The following is a 19520-nucleotide window of genomic DNA, read 5'->3' as shown; positions in this document are numbered from 1 at the left end:
TCCTCTCTGTGCTTTGTTACTTGATTTTCACCATGCCTGACACTGAACAGGCTAAATCACCTCATCACTTGTGGTTTATCAACCCTCGCACCAATGACACGATTTAGTGCTCATGCAACACTTAAAAAAAATTAATTATATCAGTCACATATAAATTATCAGTTAATCCAAATGGCCCAAAAACACTTAATATCCAATATTAATATCCTGAAACATAAATTTCAAATGATGCTCAGAATATACATTACAGACATTAACTTTGCAGATTCTTTAATCTTATTTATATTAAATAATGCACAATAGAGGCTTCTGTATTTAAAATAAAATTACTTTTTATATTTTTTTTTATTGGTTATTTTCATTTCTTAGGCATTCTCAATAAATAATATTTATATTTATATTACAAACGGACATTTAAACACACAAAACACAATACGGTAAAACTTCAGATACTGATAATGATTAATGTTCCTTCCTACTGTGCAATCTGGGGATAAACCACTCCTACAAGAGGAACATATTTATTGTGATCGATGAACATATGAAAATTGATCAAAAGAAAATTAACAAAAGCGACCCAGTGTTTCGAAAAACAAGTTTTTTACCCTTTAAGTGAGACTTTTTTATATATACTGTATTACTGCATTTCAGTAAGCCAAACCCAGTTTTAAAGACCTTTTCCAAAAGGGTTCTAACAGAAGGGACTGAGAGTATTAACTCATTAATAAAAGCCAGACCTGCCCCCTAGAGCTGGGGTATCTTGTCACACAAATGAATGCGTTGATCTTCTTCCTCCAGTGCTCTTATTTACATGTCAGTCAGCTATCGTGTTCCGACTTCAGAAATGAAAAAAATATGCTAATGTCTCTCTGTTGCTGCTTCAGTGGTTTGATTGTCAAAGCAGAGGAGAACTGCCATTACATTAGCATTAACCACCCACTCACAGGCCTGCGAGCACAAGCCTCTCTCCGTTACACAACTGTCTCCCCGAGACGGAACGACAATTCTTCACGAGGCAGCTAATTAGATAAATAAGGCTTAGGCTTAGACAGGGAGGCACTGCACAGGACGGTACAGCAGGCTTGAGCAGGGAACAGGGAGCTGGGGGGAGAGCTCATTTAGAAAAGTATACAATGGAAGCCCAGGGATTCTCATGGTGGCCTGATGTGTTGTGCTTCACCATGTGAGTCTTAAAAGCTGGTTCTACTTGAAAACCACTTAACTAGCCTAAGCAGGAGCTTTTCATCTGAGCTCCTGAGCTGTTTATAAGGATTTTTGAAGACTGCACACCTTTGAAAAAAGTGTTTTTTTAGACTGAGCAATCCATCAATCCATGCAACTATTTTATATAACTGTATCCTTAGAGGTCAGTAGGTGGTTAAAAGCCTAATCTGGCAGCAAAGGGCCTGCACCTTGCAATATTGAACTCAGAAATTTAGTCAATTAATATGGGTCGCATGGCTCTGGGATGTGAAAAGAAACAAGAAAAATACATCAAAATGCAAACTCCACACAAGATAGTGCTGGCTTGAAGGCCAAAATGCATGAATAATAAAAATAATGTAACAGACTACACCACTGTGCTAGTGCTCAGCAGATCATGGTGGCCATGGGTTATCTAAAGAAGTGCACATCTAGAATCCAATCCACATTCTAAGGTCTTCTAGCTATTCTCTTAAAACTGATCCCTGCAAGTGTTCAGAGTAATGTAACCAGCAATTCAAGAGCTCTGGAGATCTAGATCAGCAACGGTATCAGAGTTCCTGACTTGCTGCCAGGCTGTGAGAGGTGACTGCAGGCCATGGCACGTGGCACCAGCCCAGACCCCGAGTCAGCGAGCTGCAGCTGGAGTTCCCCTGGTGTGCCATTTAATCCAGCAAGCCGCTCTTCGGAGTGACCGCAACGTGCCATTGATGCCGGAGCCGAGCCGAACATTAGAAAGGGTGTCATGCCGGCTCGGAAAGTCACTTTGAGTTTCTGCTCAGCCAATGAAAACCTTCGCAAAATGTGCATATTTGGGATGAGTCAAGAAATGGCAGAGATGGATGACCTACTGACACCCAAACAAAAAAGATGGGTCAATAAGCCTCTACCTGTGTGCAATTCTACTTATGTTTTCAGAATGAAAGGACCAGAATTGCATTGCCTTTCTTCTTGTGGCAGCACACCACTATGGGAAATGCACTCAGCACTTTCATATGTCACTAAAACTAAAAATCAACTAATCCAATGGACTTTGCCTTTTTTTCTTGCTGTGGATTTTACTTCTTTCAAATGGGGCCATCCCCAAATTCTCTGGGACCAGACCTCGTGTGTTGATGACAGGGGCACAGTGAAGGGTTAACAAAGGACTCCTCCACAGTGGATAGGAAAACACGTGTCATACTGTTTCAATAAACAGGCACGATACACTAAGTGTTGTCAAATCCACAAGTGGACAGGAGCAGTTGACTCAGAGTGACCCTTTCAGCAATGGGCCATCACTAGTTAAAAATAGATAAGCTGTCACCAAGAGCTTTGGAAGGCAGTGGGTTTTTGGCATTCTGGGAATTAACTTGGCCTTGAAAGTGACAGTGGGATGTGTTTTGTCAAGGCATGAACCTGTCAGGCTGGGTGGATATAGATGATTTTTTTTTAACAGCAACAGGGTGGAAACATCTCACAGGCTTTAATTAGTGTATCATTTAATGAATCCCTGACTGTAAGACGGTGTTGAAAAATTGCGGTTTTGTCTGGCAATAAAGGCAGTGTTAAATGAGAATCCGCACTGGGGGCACTGGGAATGTACTTGGATAGAAATATGATTCTAATATGCAATTCCAATATCCACTCCAGTGAGGTCTTTAAAGACTTAAATCAGACTTAAAATGGCTGTTTTTCAGTTTTATGGTATCACTTAATTGTACTGGTGTATCAAATCTGCTCTAGTCTATACAGAGCTCTGATAACTACAGAATAATTCCATCCGCTTATAGCTTATGAGAAGCACGTAATGATGTTTCTTCTTCATTACAGACTTACCTTCTTAGGGCACTGTATATCGCGAGCGAGGCTCAGTAACAACTCGTGAGAAATAGGGTCAACCAGATTAAGAAAGGCAGCATTCTTGTAGAGGATATCATTTAGAGATGTGCCTTCTAACCCCAAGTCCTGAAAGACAGAAAAAGGAATTTTATTGCCTGACAACTTAGCTAGTTTTAATAAAAACACATACAGTACTGTCCTCTCTTCGTTCAGTGTTTTTCCTTCTCTCTGCAGGAGCACAATTCTGTGGCAGTCCTCTAATGAAATGGCAAGCTTTTCATTTTGAGCTAGTGCAAGTTAATCTTGATACAGTAGATCCTCAAGTTGTAGTGCAAGCATTTTTTTAGCTTATGGATATTTAGAGAGGAGCAAATAATGTTAATGACATGGCACATCTGACAATGTGCCAATTGTAACAGGTTGATAAACATGATGCATTAGCTACTATAAGACTTCATACTGACAGCTCTTGCACAGCTCACATTGGGTTGTTATGACCAGGTTTTTGAAGAATTTGATCAATGCGAATTAAATATTGCTAAATGACCTTGTTAAAGCCTCTAAAGGCACTGCCTTTGAATGCTTGAATCGGGTTCAATCGTAGCCTTCCCCATTCAAGACTTAAAAGGTGCAATTTGTTTTGCCTGTCAGTGTAAGAAAAACCTGGAAACTCCAAGAATGTACCTAGCTGCTGTTTGCTAGATTGATTTAAGAATGGAAATATTTTGTGTATCTTGGTGACCAAATAACGTTTTACTAGAGCATTCAACAATTTTAATATCACATTTCTTAGATTTAAATACTATGCTTTTAACTAATTATCCTAATATTCTGTTCACATTTTGTATCCCCCCCAGTGTGTAAAAGTTTAAAGTGATTGTGCTTATGTAAACACCACAGTTTTTCTCACATGTAAGCCTCTACAGTCTTGGTGTTTCACTTATTATAATTGCAATTAATATTTCTGCTGCCTGCAAGTGATACAATTAAGAAGACCAGTGGTCCTAAAACAGATTCCTGAGGTACTCCGCTTATTACATCAGACAATTTACCCTTTATCCATTTTTGTCCATTAAGCAATTCTTAATGAAGTACACATATTACCTCAAATGTCTACAGCTCACAATCTAAGAATTAATCTATTATTAGGAACATCTATGGCATGACCACATATCAGCAGGACAACACACACTCTTTTGTTGCTTATGCAATATGCAAACAGGACAGATACAGTACGCCTGGACTCGCTAGACTTGAGCCCTATTGAAGATCTGAGGGATGAGCTGGGATACCATGTGACATCTAGGCTCTACAGAACAGTAAAGACACATGCAAGCATGCCCAGGCATTATAAGAGGAATTGGAAAGCATTCCAAAATGGGTCAAAGCATAGATTATAGTTTGTATTGGTTCCAATCGTGACCATACCAGTCTGTACTCCTACTTATACAGCACAACCCATGCTGATCAACACTGCTGATGACAAATGTCAATGAGCATCCTGATTATGCTATCCTGAATTGCATAGAATATTATAGCACAATTAATTTCGTCAGTTTCCTGACAGGACCTTTAAGAATATGCTCCAGTTATGAATGATCATATTATTTCAATGCTCAGTATGCAAGGAATAATACTGTGCAGAGTTTGTATCACCTAAAATGTTATACGGTATTACGTTCTTCATTTTGGCAGATGCAGTCAGGTGCTGTAATTTGTCAGTGAACAAGATTGTCAATATTTTTTTCCAGGCCCCAAACTTGACATATAAATCCATAGCCATCACGACCAACACCACCTTGCCCTGGAGAGGACCATGTTTTTCACAAATCAGAACGACAGCACAAGGGAGACAAGCAGAGTTTTGCAGTCCTGTAAAAATCATTTACTGTCAACCTACATCCTTTTCAAAAGGTAGAGGCCTCTGTACCTCATGTTTAAATGCCAATAGGGATAATTCAGTCTTCGTGAGCATGACTGGGTAGCATCAGAAAACCCATTCTTAGAGCATGACCTGGTTTATTTAGCTTGTATGCCGTCCTCATGCTCGTGGTTATAAAAAGTTCATTCTTTCATCAACAGAGAATGTACTTCCATTTCGTTTCAGCTGGTCTGGATAATGTTGTCTTCATGTCCCTCTCCACAATGCTGCGAGCATGTGTTTTTATCAGCAGCAATCTTTGGAAACACTACACCACACAGCACAATAATTTAATCAATCAAACGAGCTTCGTACTGGGGCAAAGGTTATTTAAGGACAAATCAATGCAATAATATGTAGCCTGTCTTCTTTCAAGGCACGTAATGAGAATGTGAAAATTTGCCTGTTTGCATTTTAACTTGAGCTGGAACTCAATTGTTTATTTTGTTTTCAATAGTTTAAAATTTGTTATTACTAGTTTATGGGGGTAACAGAGGTTCCCACAAACGAAAATGTTAAACAAAGGTCAAATTGTTACTGTGTCTGACTCTTCTTCTTCTAATCTAATTATTTCTTCTGCTGAGGCTGATATAGCACATCTTTTCTCACAGCACTCCTTCCATCTCATCTTCACCCATGCAGGAGTCTCCCTGGTTCATTCCTTATGGCCAAGGCAAGTAAACCCCCAACAGTAAAATCTTAAGCACGTTACCCCTTTATACAGTATTAATTGACTCGGCCTGTTAATTGAGATTTGACAGGCCTCACGCAGTGAAATTGTCAGGTTGGGCTCTACCCTCTTGCAGTTACAGCCTTATCTCCACTGGTAAGTGGTGCCAGGCAGGACTGCATTCTGGCCGGGATGCCAGTACATCACAGGTAACACATTCACATTCTGTATGTACTGTGTATGAGGGGGCAAACGGAGATACCAATTAACCTCGCCATATCATTGGAATGTGGGAGGAAATCAGAACAGCCGGAGAAAACATTGGGAGATCATACAGACCTCTCATTGTGAGATTCGAACCCAGGACCCTGCTGTTGTCTGCCCACTATATAATTTAATAGATTAAAGACAGTTTCTCATACCGCAGTATTTTCTCTGTAATACTCTCAGTAATAGTCTTTGCATGAAGGTGTTCTATAGTTTTCAATACCTATTAACACAGCATTCACGAAATCTCTCATCACGGGGCTAATGCTCCACAGCATGAAAACCACTTAATAGGCATCTGAACATTGATCTTTCTTTTTAAATAGTCCTTGTAGATTCCATGCAGCTCTTGTCCTGTTATGCTGCATTTAAAATGATAAGTTTAAGAAATTCACCTTTCCAAAAAGTGGTGCGTCCACCCATCATCCACAAACAAAAGAAATCTTTCATCTACAGCTGAGTGACCTGATAAACAATATCAGTTTGAACATATACAACATTTATCTAAAGACAGTAAAACATACTTCTTTAAGGCAAAAAAAATACATATATCAAAAGGAAGTGACTTCTTGGAACATTTCAACAATTATTCCTAACCATCATGATTAATGTCAGTTCATGACCACTGCAATCACTCCTTTCTAAATTGGCTTCGTACGCTTTCTATCAGATTTCCTGGAATAAACGTGGAGATCATTCTGAATGTTGTTTCTCGCTTTCTGTAGTGACTGGCAGCCCCTAAACTAACCCCCTTCTAAGAAGAGCTTCATTAAAATGTGGCTCTGCCTGTCTGAAGAGGCAGGCCTGTATGGCTTTGTAATGAGGCCCAGGGATCATTAGAGATCAGAGCAGTTGGACACCAGAGTTGGATAATTACAATGCACGACTTCGTTATGAAGGCAGAGGTCCTAGATTCCTGTCTCGCTTCTTCAAAGAACAAGGGTAAAAATAGAAGAAGAAAGTCAAGCATTCCTTTTTTAGAAGCCTCCAACGCTGGCCATTCTACAGGGATATAAAAATAAATCACTGGCTTTGTTTTGTGTACTTCAGCAACCCAAATTAAGTCCGGTGAAGTAATCAGAGAATTCAAAGTCCCTGGCTTGTATTTTGGTTCCATGTGCTGTTGGATTAGGGCCTTTGTACAATGACAGGTTCATCATGCTTCGCTTCAGCCAATACTAAGTGGTCACTTTAAAAGGCTAAAATAACTCTGTCACCAGACTGAGATTATATTTAGATGTTTGAATTCATCTGATCAAATGAATATTGCCATTACTGAATCCATTAAAAACATTGTTTGTACACCGCGATCCTCCTTTACTATATATAATTAAATTCAATTTTTAAAAAATGATTAATGTTTTAAGGAAAGGAATAAACCTTTTTCTTACACCATCTCATCTAGCATCTATTCTTGAAATAAAAAAACGAGCTTTACATTTGCTGCTGTCATTTAGACAACTACATTTTGCAGTACATACCGTATACATACAGTAACACATCTCCGTTCTAATGTTCTAACCTTCTCATTTTGTTCCAATGAATGCTAATGTTAAAACATCTGTGCATGTAGTTCTTGTAGTATTGTCTGTTTTATGTTTTTTTTTTTTTAACCCACAGCAGAACAATCAGGCACATACTGTGTGTCATATGCAATTTTTTTCCTTGGGTGGATATTGCTAGCCAAAGCAAGCCAAAGGCTTCAGTAACAAACGGCATGATTGTCTGTATTAGCTGACGTGAAAATATAAACCTGTGACTTAATCAAGCAAAGTCAATAAAGACGAGTGAAGCAGGGAACCACTTCATTTAAATCCCACCGCAAATGAGCCGTTGGGTGCCCTGTGCTTATCGATATTCCGACAGCAGTGTGTCCTGCCATTTCTTTGCTGAAACTAACAGCAAATCCATTGTTATCCAAAAAACGCTTCGCAACTAGACTAGCCAACAAAATTCAGGAGAAACCCGGCTGTCAAAGTAAACAGGCAGCTTATAACAATTCCAAAGTCTGGCAGAACTCCTGTCCTTAACTCCACTTACACGTCAGCTGTAACGAACCCACTAAGCATTCAGATAATTGTACACACTCGTTAGGGCAGATGGATACACAAAGCAAAAAGCTTTTAAGAATGGAAACCCACACAACATGCCTTGAATTTCCAACTCCAGTAACCACCATCCTGAACACTGTTTTGCATGTACACTGACAGAAACGCTGTTCTGTTTTGTCATTAAAATAAAATCTGATATCCTCCATTAAGATATGGACCTTGTAACCTAAGTGCTCTGATGGAAAAAGTCATTTGTTTTGTTGCATTTCATTGCTGGCACCGCACACATATTCGATCCATTACAGCAGTGCTCAGCAGGAGGGAGTAAGGTTTATAGGGGGTGAAAGAGAGTAAGAAAAGCAGACAGTCTCGTCTGGAATCATTTTCTTGGATAAACTGAAGATTTCTAAGATACTGCACATTAATCTTCATTAACGTCTTAATTTTCATGTTAATGCAATCACCCTATTTAAGAACCATTCTGGTCTTTCATCTTCAGGGCGTTCGCTCTTATTTTCTAAGAGTACAAACAAAGGAGTACAAACAAAGCACTCTGGTTTCAGTCTCCTGTCTCCCACTGTGATGCCACTGGAAGAAACCTACAGGATCCCTATTGTTTTTTTCTGGAATGGTCAACACCTCACAAATAGGCCGAGAGAAACGATATGTACGGTATTAACCAATGGGGTAATTACTAATTGCTCTGCCAGCTGCATCACAGTTACTGCTGCTCAAGGTGTGGAGAAGCAATTCTGTGTCTGTTTTTGCTTGCGAAGCACAAGGTGACTAAGACAAGTGACTGGCTCCTCTCGATCACCCTGTGTTGCCAGTGCACTGTCGAATATTTATGCAGAAGCCTGGGGACACCAACAGCAGCTGTGAAGCTGCTCTTTTATTACAGTGATGTCCTGTACAAACTTCTATCCTGTTGCATTAAGGGGCTGTGGTCACAGTGCCCTTGGCCATTGTTGGTAAAGCAGGCAAAAACTAGGACTGAGAAGGCATAAAATGTATTAAAGGCATTAATAGGACTCCACCCACCCTCTATATCCTATTTGAAATGCACAGTTCCAGCATATTTGGTGGGGTTTCTAGAATGTCGTATAAAGTTACTTTGTGGGAAAAATCCTAGTCCAGTTTCTGAGCAGAAGCCTCAAGCACTGCAACACAGTGTACGAAAAGCACAGATGCTTCAGTCCTTGGGTGGTTTTACATCCAAGGAAACAAGGTTGCTTCTAGAAAGAATCTCTTTTTATCAGTCATGTGCAGCTTTTTTCTTTTCTGTCTTCCGAGGTTAAGCAACACATACTTGCAGCTCAGCAGTCATTGTTACTGTATAATATACAGGTCAGGATGCTGGTAAACTGCCTATCACGACTGTGTACTACATCTGCCAGATAGACTTTTATTAAAAATCATAAATATAAATAATTAAAACTGAAAGCACAATTAAAATCAATGTGTATGTAAACATATTATTAATTTTCAGTACATCTCATTTTTCTCTTTATCTACTATTAACTTGCTTGATCCCCAAAGCTACTTACTATATACAGTACTTTTCTTAACCTTTTTATACAGAATTACACAGAATGTTAAACAATTGCTCTAGATTTCTGTACCCACCTGTTACTTTAGAATGAAACCTTACTAACCTTCAATAAGAATGCGATAGATATGATGTGCCTAAAACTCTTTTTTTACAGGGTTGTCTAAAGCAAAATATTTTCGAGAAGTGTTCAGTCATTAGAAATTGGGGATCATTTCACATATCAACAGGTACTGGATAGGACAGCTGGAGGTTTGGCTCATAAAATTGAGCTGCATGTGAGAAGCCATTAAATTCTGCACTAAAAGATCACTAACTTGAGCTGTGCTATGAACTATCATTTGGTGCTGCCTGCAGAAATACCAAGAGCATTTTTTTGACAAAATCAAAGTTGCATTCATTATAGCAATTTTTCTGTGTATAGTCAACAGAATTGGGGATGAACAGTTCATGACATAGGAGTAATTACATAAGGGGCGCCCAGTAGCAATCTTCAAATGTATCAGAATTATCAATATGCTAGGCATGTTCTGTCTCACAGCATATTGGTCATGAAATACGTGAATTATGTTGATAACCTAACTGTGTTGGTTTAGCCGCATGCATCTTTGAAGGAATGCTGCAAGTGAAGAATTTAATTAATTTAATATTATGTTCCATTTTAAGTAATAGGTATTCTTCAAACCTTAATATAATCTGATATAATAACCAATAATTATTCAGATTAACATTTAATCAATCATTTCAAATCATTTTCAAAATGCCCACATCTGTTATTTCCAGGTCAAATTCTACCTTATTATTATTAATAATGATAATAATAATGATAATTGTGGCAGTGTCAGTGACCATCGGGTTTCTTCTTTCCAGTCTTCTCCTCCAGTCCCTCTGGTATTACACAAGAACCCCATTAAGCAGGAGTGAGTCTGAGTAGCATCAGGGGACTAACAGAGAGGCCAAGCTGTAATAAATGCATTAGGCAGAGTGAGCTGGAGATGTGTCAGGTTCCAGTTTCTCCCCATTTGCTGAGGATACAGGGGTGAGAGTACGAGCCCTTTGTGACACCCTCTTACAGTACTACAGCACTTTGAAAGAAGATTTGTAGAAGATATTAATGGCAGAGCTGTATCAAGCTAAAAATTATCCGTGCCAGGTTCCTAATTTACCTTCATTTCCTCTATTAATTATACAGAAAGGGCAGCACAATTATACCCTTTATGCATGTTAAGTTTTATCAACAATTTAATTGACAGTTAATAACTGGCAGGCAAGTCAGCACATTGTGCTTACACTGTTTTTTGGACTGAGACAGAGTAACACTTCTCCCGGGCAAATGAAAACAAAAGAACTGAAATTAAAAAAAACTGAAAATGGAAATTTACTGAAAAACTGAACGAAATGAAATTGTGTTGAGACTCAAATTATCATGGAAATATTTGGAGAAATAAATTGATAGAAACATCTGCGCCATTACCTTTCGGTGCACTGTCAGTAACAGGTTAGGGGATGCTGTGCATTGAAACATGTAAATTAAAGTTGGTCAATTTGCACAGAACACAAGTTCTGTAGAAAAAGAATTTGTGCAAATCTTCTGATGACAGCCTCTGAGGATAGGAAAAGTTTCCTAATCAACAAGTGCATCTGTAACTCTGTGTATTATTTCAAGGTCAAATCCCCCCATTAAAAATGTGGTGTGCATTAATCTCCACATTTGGGATCAGTAGGAATCCCTTGCAGCAACTCATTAATAAAAGCTGTTGCATAAATCTCAAACTCTGATACTCCCTAAGAGCAAACAGCACTTTGAAGATACAGTACTGCTGTTTCTCACGGGAATTTTGACTGAGCAAAGAGTCTTCAAGTTAAGTATGGCACAGTACAGGCCTGTTCCATACTGTACTGCCACACAAGAGGTGAATGTGGATGCCGAAATTCAGCAATACCGACTGGTTTTCCATCCACCTCCCCTGTTGCGTATACCCACTCTGCCACAATGTCAGTGGAAAACACTCAGCTCAAAACCACCCCAAAGGGAAAACCAATTCTAAGGTAAGTGGTCCGAAACACAGAAGCACCTGTTAAAGGTTAAAGCGCTGCCGTGGAAACCGACTCTGGATGGGCCAGCTCCTACAGTACTTTTCTGAAAGGAAAAAACAGAACCCTGGAGCACCGCGCTGCTTCAGCACTCTCTGTTTGCAAACAGCGCCGAGACACTTCCTATCCATTGTCTCTGACTCATCCCAGAGCACATCAGCTGGTTTGGGTCTCCGCTGGATAACCTAGTTTTATTTCACTTCCACGAGAAATGAAAAGGCACCACTGCGTGTACTGTATAAGTGTCTGTGATATTAATATCACTGCTTGGGGGGTAAGATATCGGACCTTGAGCCTAACAACGGCTCTCCTTGCTTTACTGCCAAGATCAGCGAGCTTCTGTCCCTCTGCCTGGTAGCTGGTGCCATATTCCGTCACAACAGGTCCCCCGTTGTAAACAGTGTGATTTCTAGAATGTGCTCCATGTTGGAGCGCAGCGCAGAATCCCTACTGCAGTACAGCTCAGAGCACTCTTATTACTCTCCTTGTGTGTGGCTCTTTTTACAGTGCACTGGTTGTGGCCAAACTGAGGATCTGTAAAATAACATGAGTGGAAAGCTTTGAAACAACTAGGAGAGATGCATAGCAGGCTGTTGTTACGACTTGTAGTCATTTTCATAGCTGCATGAGATGACAACAATGCTCATTTTAGTCTGTCACACCCCAGAACAGAGTTGCACGAGTTCTTTGCCAGGAAACAATCAGAATACGCATACAGTGCTGTGTTCGATGTATTCAGATTAATTTACAAACCCTCGTCTTTCCCCTCCTCAATCACTACGTAGTATTTGTATTGTAAGAAGGTTTTTTTTTACATGACGCTTGAAAACTTGTCTGCATAAACGTTGCTGACTTAAAAGAAACTGCAACCACATGTACATTCTTAAGACACACTTCTGCAATCCAATGAGAAATATGATATTCTTTTCAAGTACGGTGACTGGCTCATATTTTCCCTATATATAGAAACCGCATGGAATTGCCAAATACGTGAGCTATAATTGGAGTTTTTATAATAGAGTTAATTTGCTGGGTTCTGAAGTCCAGGTTTTATAACTTTTGTGATGCTCCTCTTGTCTTCTTGTATACCGTCGACGCGGCGCCAGTGTGTTGCACGGCTTCTCATTGTGAATGAGTGTGCTCTCGTTAGACTTAAGCAATTAAATTCATTTTTGGGTTAAGCTGACGGTTTTAATTCGTTTTAAGAATGTCTTGTTTTCAAAGTTCAATTTGCACTGCTGCTTCCACAGCAAAACAACCTGTGGTCAGCGAGCCGCAAGCCCGAAAAGTAAGGACTTTTAACAAATGAGAGATACGCGTTCACGGACAGAGAAAACAGCAATATGTCGGTTTAATTTGCACCGGCTGCCGGCTAGACATAAAGACCGGAGGTTTTCGGTTAAAGTGCAAGGCTGAATCGAAATCATGTTTGTTTTAAAGATAAAGATGTCCCGTTGAAGCTTTGCACGGGTATTACTGTACGTGCAGAAATATGTCAAACTCGCAACGACTGAGAAGAGCGATGAGATGAGAGGTTATAGAGATAACAACGTGTTTCCTATTGTCATTACGTGAAGATAAGAGTCCTTGGGAAAGCATGTTAACACTACGCCGGCTTTTTTTTTACCTTTCTCAGTAATTTTAGGACGTCGCCCGCCTGCTCCACCTTGTATTCCCGAAGAAGCGCCTGAATGTCGCGGATCCATCCCACCCTCCTCATATACGGGCTCGGGTTCGTCTTCCTCAGCATCCCCGGCAGTTTGTCGGTTTTCAGGATCAGGGATGTAAACAGAATGTCTCCCCTGGCTCGGCGTCCACTCCTGCCGGCTTCCCCGGGCGTATCGCGCTGCTGGCGTCTCCTCTTGGAGAATTTCGTGTCCTCGTCCAGACTACTCTGTCTGCTTAGTCTAGAACCCATCCTTTCCCAGCTACGGTATTGACTGCCAGAAAATAGAAAAAAAATAATCATTAAAGTGAGTTTAACAGCGAGCTCTCTTTGTATGACAGAATATGTAGGATACAAATTCAACCAGAGACCTTTACTGAATATTCCTGTGCAACCCAACCAGAGAGAGGAAAACTTGACAGCCTCACACGTCCTTTATTCTTTTGCAGTGCATGACATTTAATTGTATGAACTCGAAAAAACGTTGTTTAAGGAGCATGCACGGAAAAGAACAGGCTTCTTAAGCATTCAAGACATCGCTGCCTTCCAGCCTGCAAACATTTTCAGTGGTCCGCTCTCGGTTTTGTTGCTTCTCCCGAGTGGATGTGCACTGCTACTGTATTCCGTAGATGTCCCTTTACAACACTGTTTGTGTCTGACAGCACGCACCACACGAGTCTAGTAGCGCCTGTCCAATCAGACCGGGTTCTGCCTGCGTGTCTGTTTATAAAGGAATGCCCCGCGCTGCCTGCCTGCTTTCCTTCCTAGTATTCTGGTGTTTTTGATCATCTTAGTGGCCCTACCAATATGCATACACGTATTGTCTTCTTGTAGCATTTCGTTTCGTGTGCTGCATTCAGAATACATGAAAGCCTTCAGGTAATTAAGTTCAATTGCACTGAGTCGCTGTGTCGTCTGGTAACTGAAAACCCGGCGTGTTGGTAGGTAATGAGGCTGAGAGACGTGAGAGTGAAATCAGGGCTTCAATTCAGAGCACCGTATTCTCATTTTCTACAGTGATTTCAGCGTTTTAAACCGGTCTCAACATGCCAGAAAGCTGCATAGGTTTACTCTTTAGAATTGTGAAAAACATTTTCCCTGGGTGCTCTGATACTAACCCGGACTGCCGACTCGCCTTGATGCAATCAATCTATCTAGGAGGCATCCTCGTTCAAGACACGGATGGATACCATTTCGTGTTTGAGCAACTGTGTATGTGCACTACCTTTAATGTATCCCACACCCCCCTCCGTGCGATCTGTTTGTGAAAAACAATGTCTCTTGTTATAAAATACACCGACTGGAATGCTGCAGGTGTCTTCCGTTTGATGTGAAACATTGTCTCAAAGCTAAAGTGATCACTTGAAGCGGGTTGTTCATTAAATGAAATGGTAGGCCACTGTATGAAAAACGGAGCAGTATTATCCGTTTCTGTCTTTGATTTTCAGACACGTGTGTTCGCAGGGTTATAAATTGTATAAATGACAGGACACGATACCCTTTTCCCCCTGTCCTGTTTTTTTTCCGAGACTTTTGCAGGTACTGTAGGTTGTAAACAGTGAACAAGCCTTACAATATCATGAAGTGTAGCAGATCATTTGAATGTAGAGAGGAATAAAATACGATCGAGCTCCCTTAAGAAGTACAAAAAGGCTTTTGCAAAATCACATCTTTTGGAAGAGAAAGTAAGACAAAAAGTTAAGACGGGAAGTCAAGACGTTATTATCGAAAGCCAGTCTGTCTATAGTTTGCATGTTCTCCCTGTGGTCATGTACTGTACGTAAGTTTTCTCGGGGTTCTCCAGTGGGGAGGTGTCGGGATCAGTTGTGTGCTTTCAGTCCTTCAGCTGTACCTCTGAGGTAGCCTGCACATGTCCTCCCGCCTCTCTGATATTGGATAAATAAATAGCATGAGGCACAATCTTCATCAGACGTGCCCTATGTGTAGGGTTCTGGGATTACTTATGTACATCAGTTAATTAAGCTTGTCCCTACCTGCTTTGCAAATTACATCATGCAATTTGTGCACTATATCACAGGACTGTCTTATGAGTAGAAACTTCTCTCTTTTCTATTTGCTCCTCTTAATATGGAAAAGCAGACTTTCGGATCCTAAGGTATACTACAGGAAGACATACATAGAATTAGACTCTCACTACACCAGGAAATCCTACACTTTTTGTATAGAACAGGATGCATTAGGCATTGCTGTCCAGTAAATACTATATAGTCAGTTTTATTACCTCTTGATCTTTACAATCTGTGATAAAAAATGTAGGACTTAATAATAGGGTGGTACCAAAGAACACCCAGCATTTCCCTTTTAATATAATTGCATGTCATACAATTTATGACATGTGGGGCCTGCTTATTTTCATTACAGTGACATTAGAGAGATTCTGGTACAGTGGAAAGCTCTGCAGTGCTGACAGATGGTGCAAAAACAAGGAAACAAGTGTCTTCATGAATACTAAATATTGTTCCTTTTCACTCAAGGCAAGAAGGCTTATTTATTGGTAACCACCTAATCTCTTCTTAACTCCAAGCTACTGCTTTTGACTTGACTTTGCATAGGGAAAAAATTGCACTTCTAAGCAAAACCAGATTTCAAAGCCCTTTGTAGTGTGTGTGTGTGTGCACAGGGAGTTGCACAGAAGCCAGGGTGTGCATGAAGAAAAACGTTCATATCTGTGACACTTCAAAACGATGGAGCTTGTGCTTAAGGCTTGTAATTAGGTGGATTAGACTTTAACAAAGGCGCATCATAAGCATGTTTATAGGTTACGCCACATGCCTCGTCGGTTATATAAGAATGGTGATGGATTGTGTTGCACACAAGCAGGATATGAAAGGCTGCAAGGGAGAGGAGCCCTGATTTTAAAGCTGTAGCCTCAGGTTGAATAGAAATGAGGAGCCTAGGAATCACTGGGGCTCCCTGGGAAGCTGCCTGTATTTCATTATCCACGCTGTCAGCATGCTGACTCAGCAGGCCAGGGCACTGGAGACTAGCTTCACATGAGGGTGCGGGTCTGGAGTCCAGGCATCTGTCTGTGCCACTCCGAATCTGACTTAGGATCGAGCGCCCACACACGCCCTCTCTCTCCCTTCACATAGGCTTTAGTTTGCATCGTCTCTTTTGGTACTTCTGTTTTTTTTTATTTATGAATCTACAAAGGCAATCAGAAGACAAAAAGAAAAAAAAAGATTGCCGATCATCTCAGAACCGCAAGTATTACATATAGAAATGAGTACAAAGTCTGTGATTTATCATTCTTTTGCTTTTCTATGGAGGGAGAAAGGCAGGTGAAGAAAAAAAGTACAAACTTCCAAAAACATAAAATCATTATCATTAGGTTATATAAATAATCCGCCTCTCCCAATATCTCTCAAAAACCTCCTTCTGGAGTCTTAACGGAAAGGTTAGTTTTTCCGTTTCATACATGTCTGAAACAATAACAGTCCAGTTTTCTTTGGTTGGGGGGGGTCTCTTTATTACTGTTTACGTGTTATAGTTTTCTTGCTTGCTGCCAAAAATACTTTCGGCAAGTATTTATCTCCTCCCACAACCTCGTCAGGCAGATTACCCAGATCCAGAACCGGACAAGACTCTGGAATTTCTCAACATAATAGATCTTGAATCTGAGACCACACTTCTTCCCAGTAAGACTGAGTTCTTGGACACTGCCAGTATATATGGGAACGTTCTGCATCTCTTCCCCAGCATGGTTGTGGCATAGGTTGCATCTACATTTGAGTTTGTGTCCTGTGTTCATCAGAAGAGAACATGGAGAGGGTTAACAATCCTCATGCTCCTGTCCCAACACATCGGAATCAAGCCAAGCTCCCGACACACACAGCTGAGAGAAGACTTTTGGATGTTACAGAAGCAATGTGTTCCCAATGAGCAGTAAATCCAGCTCAATCGCAAATGCTTTAAAGCACAAGCCTGCACCAGAAATGAAACAAGAGGACAAAAAGAAAGCAAGAAAGAATACACTTAATTCTACATTGCAACAGTAAATGTGCACAGTCATTTTAGTTTTACAGAGCACTTACTTTACTGTACCACGGTTTCTCACTGCTTGTGTCCTGGTTTACCTTGTCTCTCTGTGCTTCACCATGCTTTACTGTTTCCCTTTCCTCTGTTTTTCCTGTGCTTCACAGTAAATGGGAGAGAAAGAACTCTTTTAGAAACCAGTGAGATTGAACCGTAACTCTCTGGGTACTCAGTATTGTGCTTGGTATGTTCTAATATTCTATGCCTCACTGAGCAGCTTACAAGATGTTGTCAGAGGATTCCATGGGGGCACACAGCCTGTTTTCTGTACAGGTCCTCCGCTAGCTAACTGGTGTTTAATGGGGAAAGTAAGTGCACTCAGGTAGAAGCGCCATGAAATAATGGATGCACTACACCGAATAACGTATTAAAGAACTTTGCTTTTTCTTTCCAGAGCCAGTTTTCCTTGCTTATTCGTGGCCTTTAAATTGAGTCAGCCGGCCAGTTTGCTCATTGGCCCTGCCTCCCTGCATTTACAACAGTACCTCTCTACTGCTGTTATGTTCTGTCTTTTTCAGCCCCTCATAGAGAGTTAAGCCCCGGCTCTGTGTGAAAACAGATCAAGCTTTGGTTTACCTGAGCGCAGAGAACTCCACTAAGGGTGAGCACATCACCCACAGTGGAGACAAAACACTGATGAACTGATCTGTCACTGTTGTTGATGCCTCCATCATTAGTAACTCCAATAAAACACAAATAAAAATATTCTTCAGGGAGAGAAAGTATTATGGCAATCATGAAAATACAGCATGTAAGCACTATAAAATCTAACAACTTCGTTCTAGTTAGTTTTATCATCCTTCTGATACTATCAGTGTATTTTCTGATAAATCATTATATATATATATGTGTGTTAATTGCTGAGGCAAATCCTTTTAAAGCGATTTCCAAACAAGACTGACTCACAGTACACTATTTACTGTACAATATGTAACCTGTGGTTACTTCTGTATATACTGTATAACAATAATATAAGAAACATTGTAAAAACATAGACAAATGTGAAAATACTATACACATTTAGGTAAACATTTATAAGAGCAGTTAAAGGGCCCTGTTCTTTTTTGGTGGGTAGAATTATATATAGTGAGAAACAATATATCCGTTGTTGAGTACAGGAAATGTCCTAAGACCTTTGAACTTGCTAGTACAAAATGTACCAAAAGAAAAAAACATCATGTTTTCTTTACAACGTATGGTTGGAACAGCTCTAATCCTACTACTTCCAAAATAGGCCATTATACAGAAGGCTGGAAAAAGAATTCAATCTCCCAAAATAGAGTACCTTTGTAAAAGAACAGAAAACTGAAAATGACTCCTTAAAAACATCCTGTAATTTAACAAAAGTGCAGTACTGAAGTCCCCTTTACCATTCTGTGAAAGCTGGTCTTTTATATCACTTTAACAGTCTTATGAGTTTTCATTAACAAGCAAAAGGCACTTTTCATTAACCTGAGAAGTGTGTGCTGTGTGTTGACTGACAGGACTGGACTAATTACTGTATTTTGGTGGCATTGCATTGCTTTGGTGTGATTGGGGAAAGGCTGCAGTCCGACATGTATTTGCTTTATAAAATTGGGCTGCTGGTTTGTGGGCTCTCCTCCTATGGTTAATAATGAAACTAATGCCAGGGATTTGCAGCTGTAAAGGAAAAACAATCTTGGCTTTTTTTTCCCCTTTTATTCCTGTGTTGCAGATGTATTTTTCTTTGGTTACAAAGAGGGAATCCAGTTAACCCTTGGCCAGTGCGTGACAAGGAGCTGGAGAAACAGGTGGTGTGTTTTTCAAGTGCAGGAGTGGATTCTGCAAATCTTGTAAACGTGAAATGCCTTTAGTCCTAAGACTTTTTTTCTTACCTGTGGTATCGACCTCAAAGAGAAAAAGAATAATCTTAAACTAAGGGGGAAACCATTTCAGGTAGTTTACGTGAAAGGTCACAATTATATTATGTCCCTTCACTTTCTACTTCGTCATGCTAAAATAAGTGCAGTATTTTAACCCTGGTTTATAGCAGGGGAGAATCCGAGGAGTTTGCTGGAATCTTTCGCTTCCTGATTTTAAGTATGGAATTGACAAGGTAGTTATTCCCAACTAACCTACAGTAATCCAGTTATTATTTAACTTTCAAAGAATTCAGAGTTCAGTGTATTTGAGAAGGTTAATTACCTTCAGCCAGTGAAGAGAGGGCCAGGAGCAGAGTGCTCTCAGTTAATTGTTGCACA

General features: G+C 40.2%; 2 protein-coding genes across 2 annotated transcripts in view; one reads left to right on the top strand and one right to left on the bottom strand.

Annotated features, from left to right (window-relative positions):
- lrrc75bb (leucine rich repeat containing 75Bb) overlaps positions 1–13937 on the bottom strand; it is a 46828-nt gene extending 32891 nt beyond the window's left edge. Inside the window, exons 1-3 of the mRNA XM_006640224.3 lie at positions 13614–13937; positions 13204–13516; positions 3022–3150 (exon numbers count right to left, since the gene is read on the bottom strand). Coding sequence (XP_006640287.2) covers positions 3022–3150; positions 13204–13494 — 420 coding nt within the window. The 5' untranslated portion in view covers positions 13495–13516; positions 13614–13937. The remainder of the gene's footprint in view (positions 1–3021; positions 3151–13203; positions 13517–13613) is intronic.
- Positions 1–19520, top strand: part of LOC102689952 (glutathione hydrolase 1 proenzyme) — a 68866-nt gene that overhangs the window by 30122 nt on the left and 19224 nt on the right. The window lies entirely within an intron of this gene.

This window comes from Lepisosteus oculatus, chromosome 22 (genome assembly GCF_040954835.1).
Source record: "Lepisosteus oculatus isolate fLepOcu1 chromosome 22, fLepOcu1.hap2, whole genome shotgun sequence".
NCBI classification, from domain to species: domain Eukaryota; kingdom Metazoa; phylum Chordata; class Actinopteri; order Semionotiformes; family Lepisosteidae; genus Lepisosteus; species Lepisosteus oculatus.
Note: the sequence above shows the minus strand (reverse complement) of the source record. Positions and strands in the feature narration are given on the sequence as shown.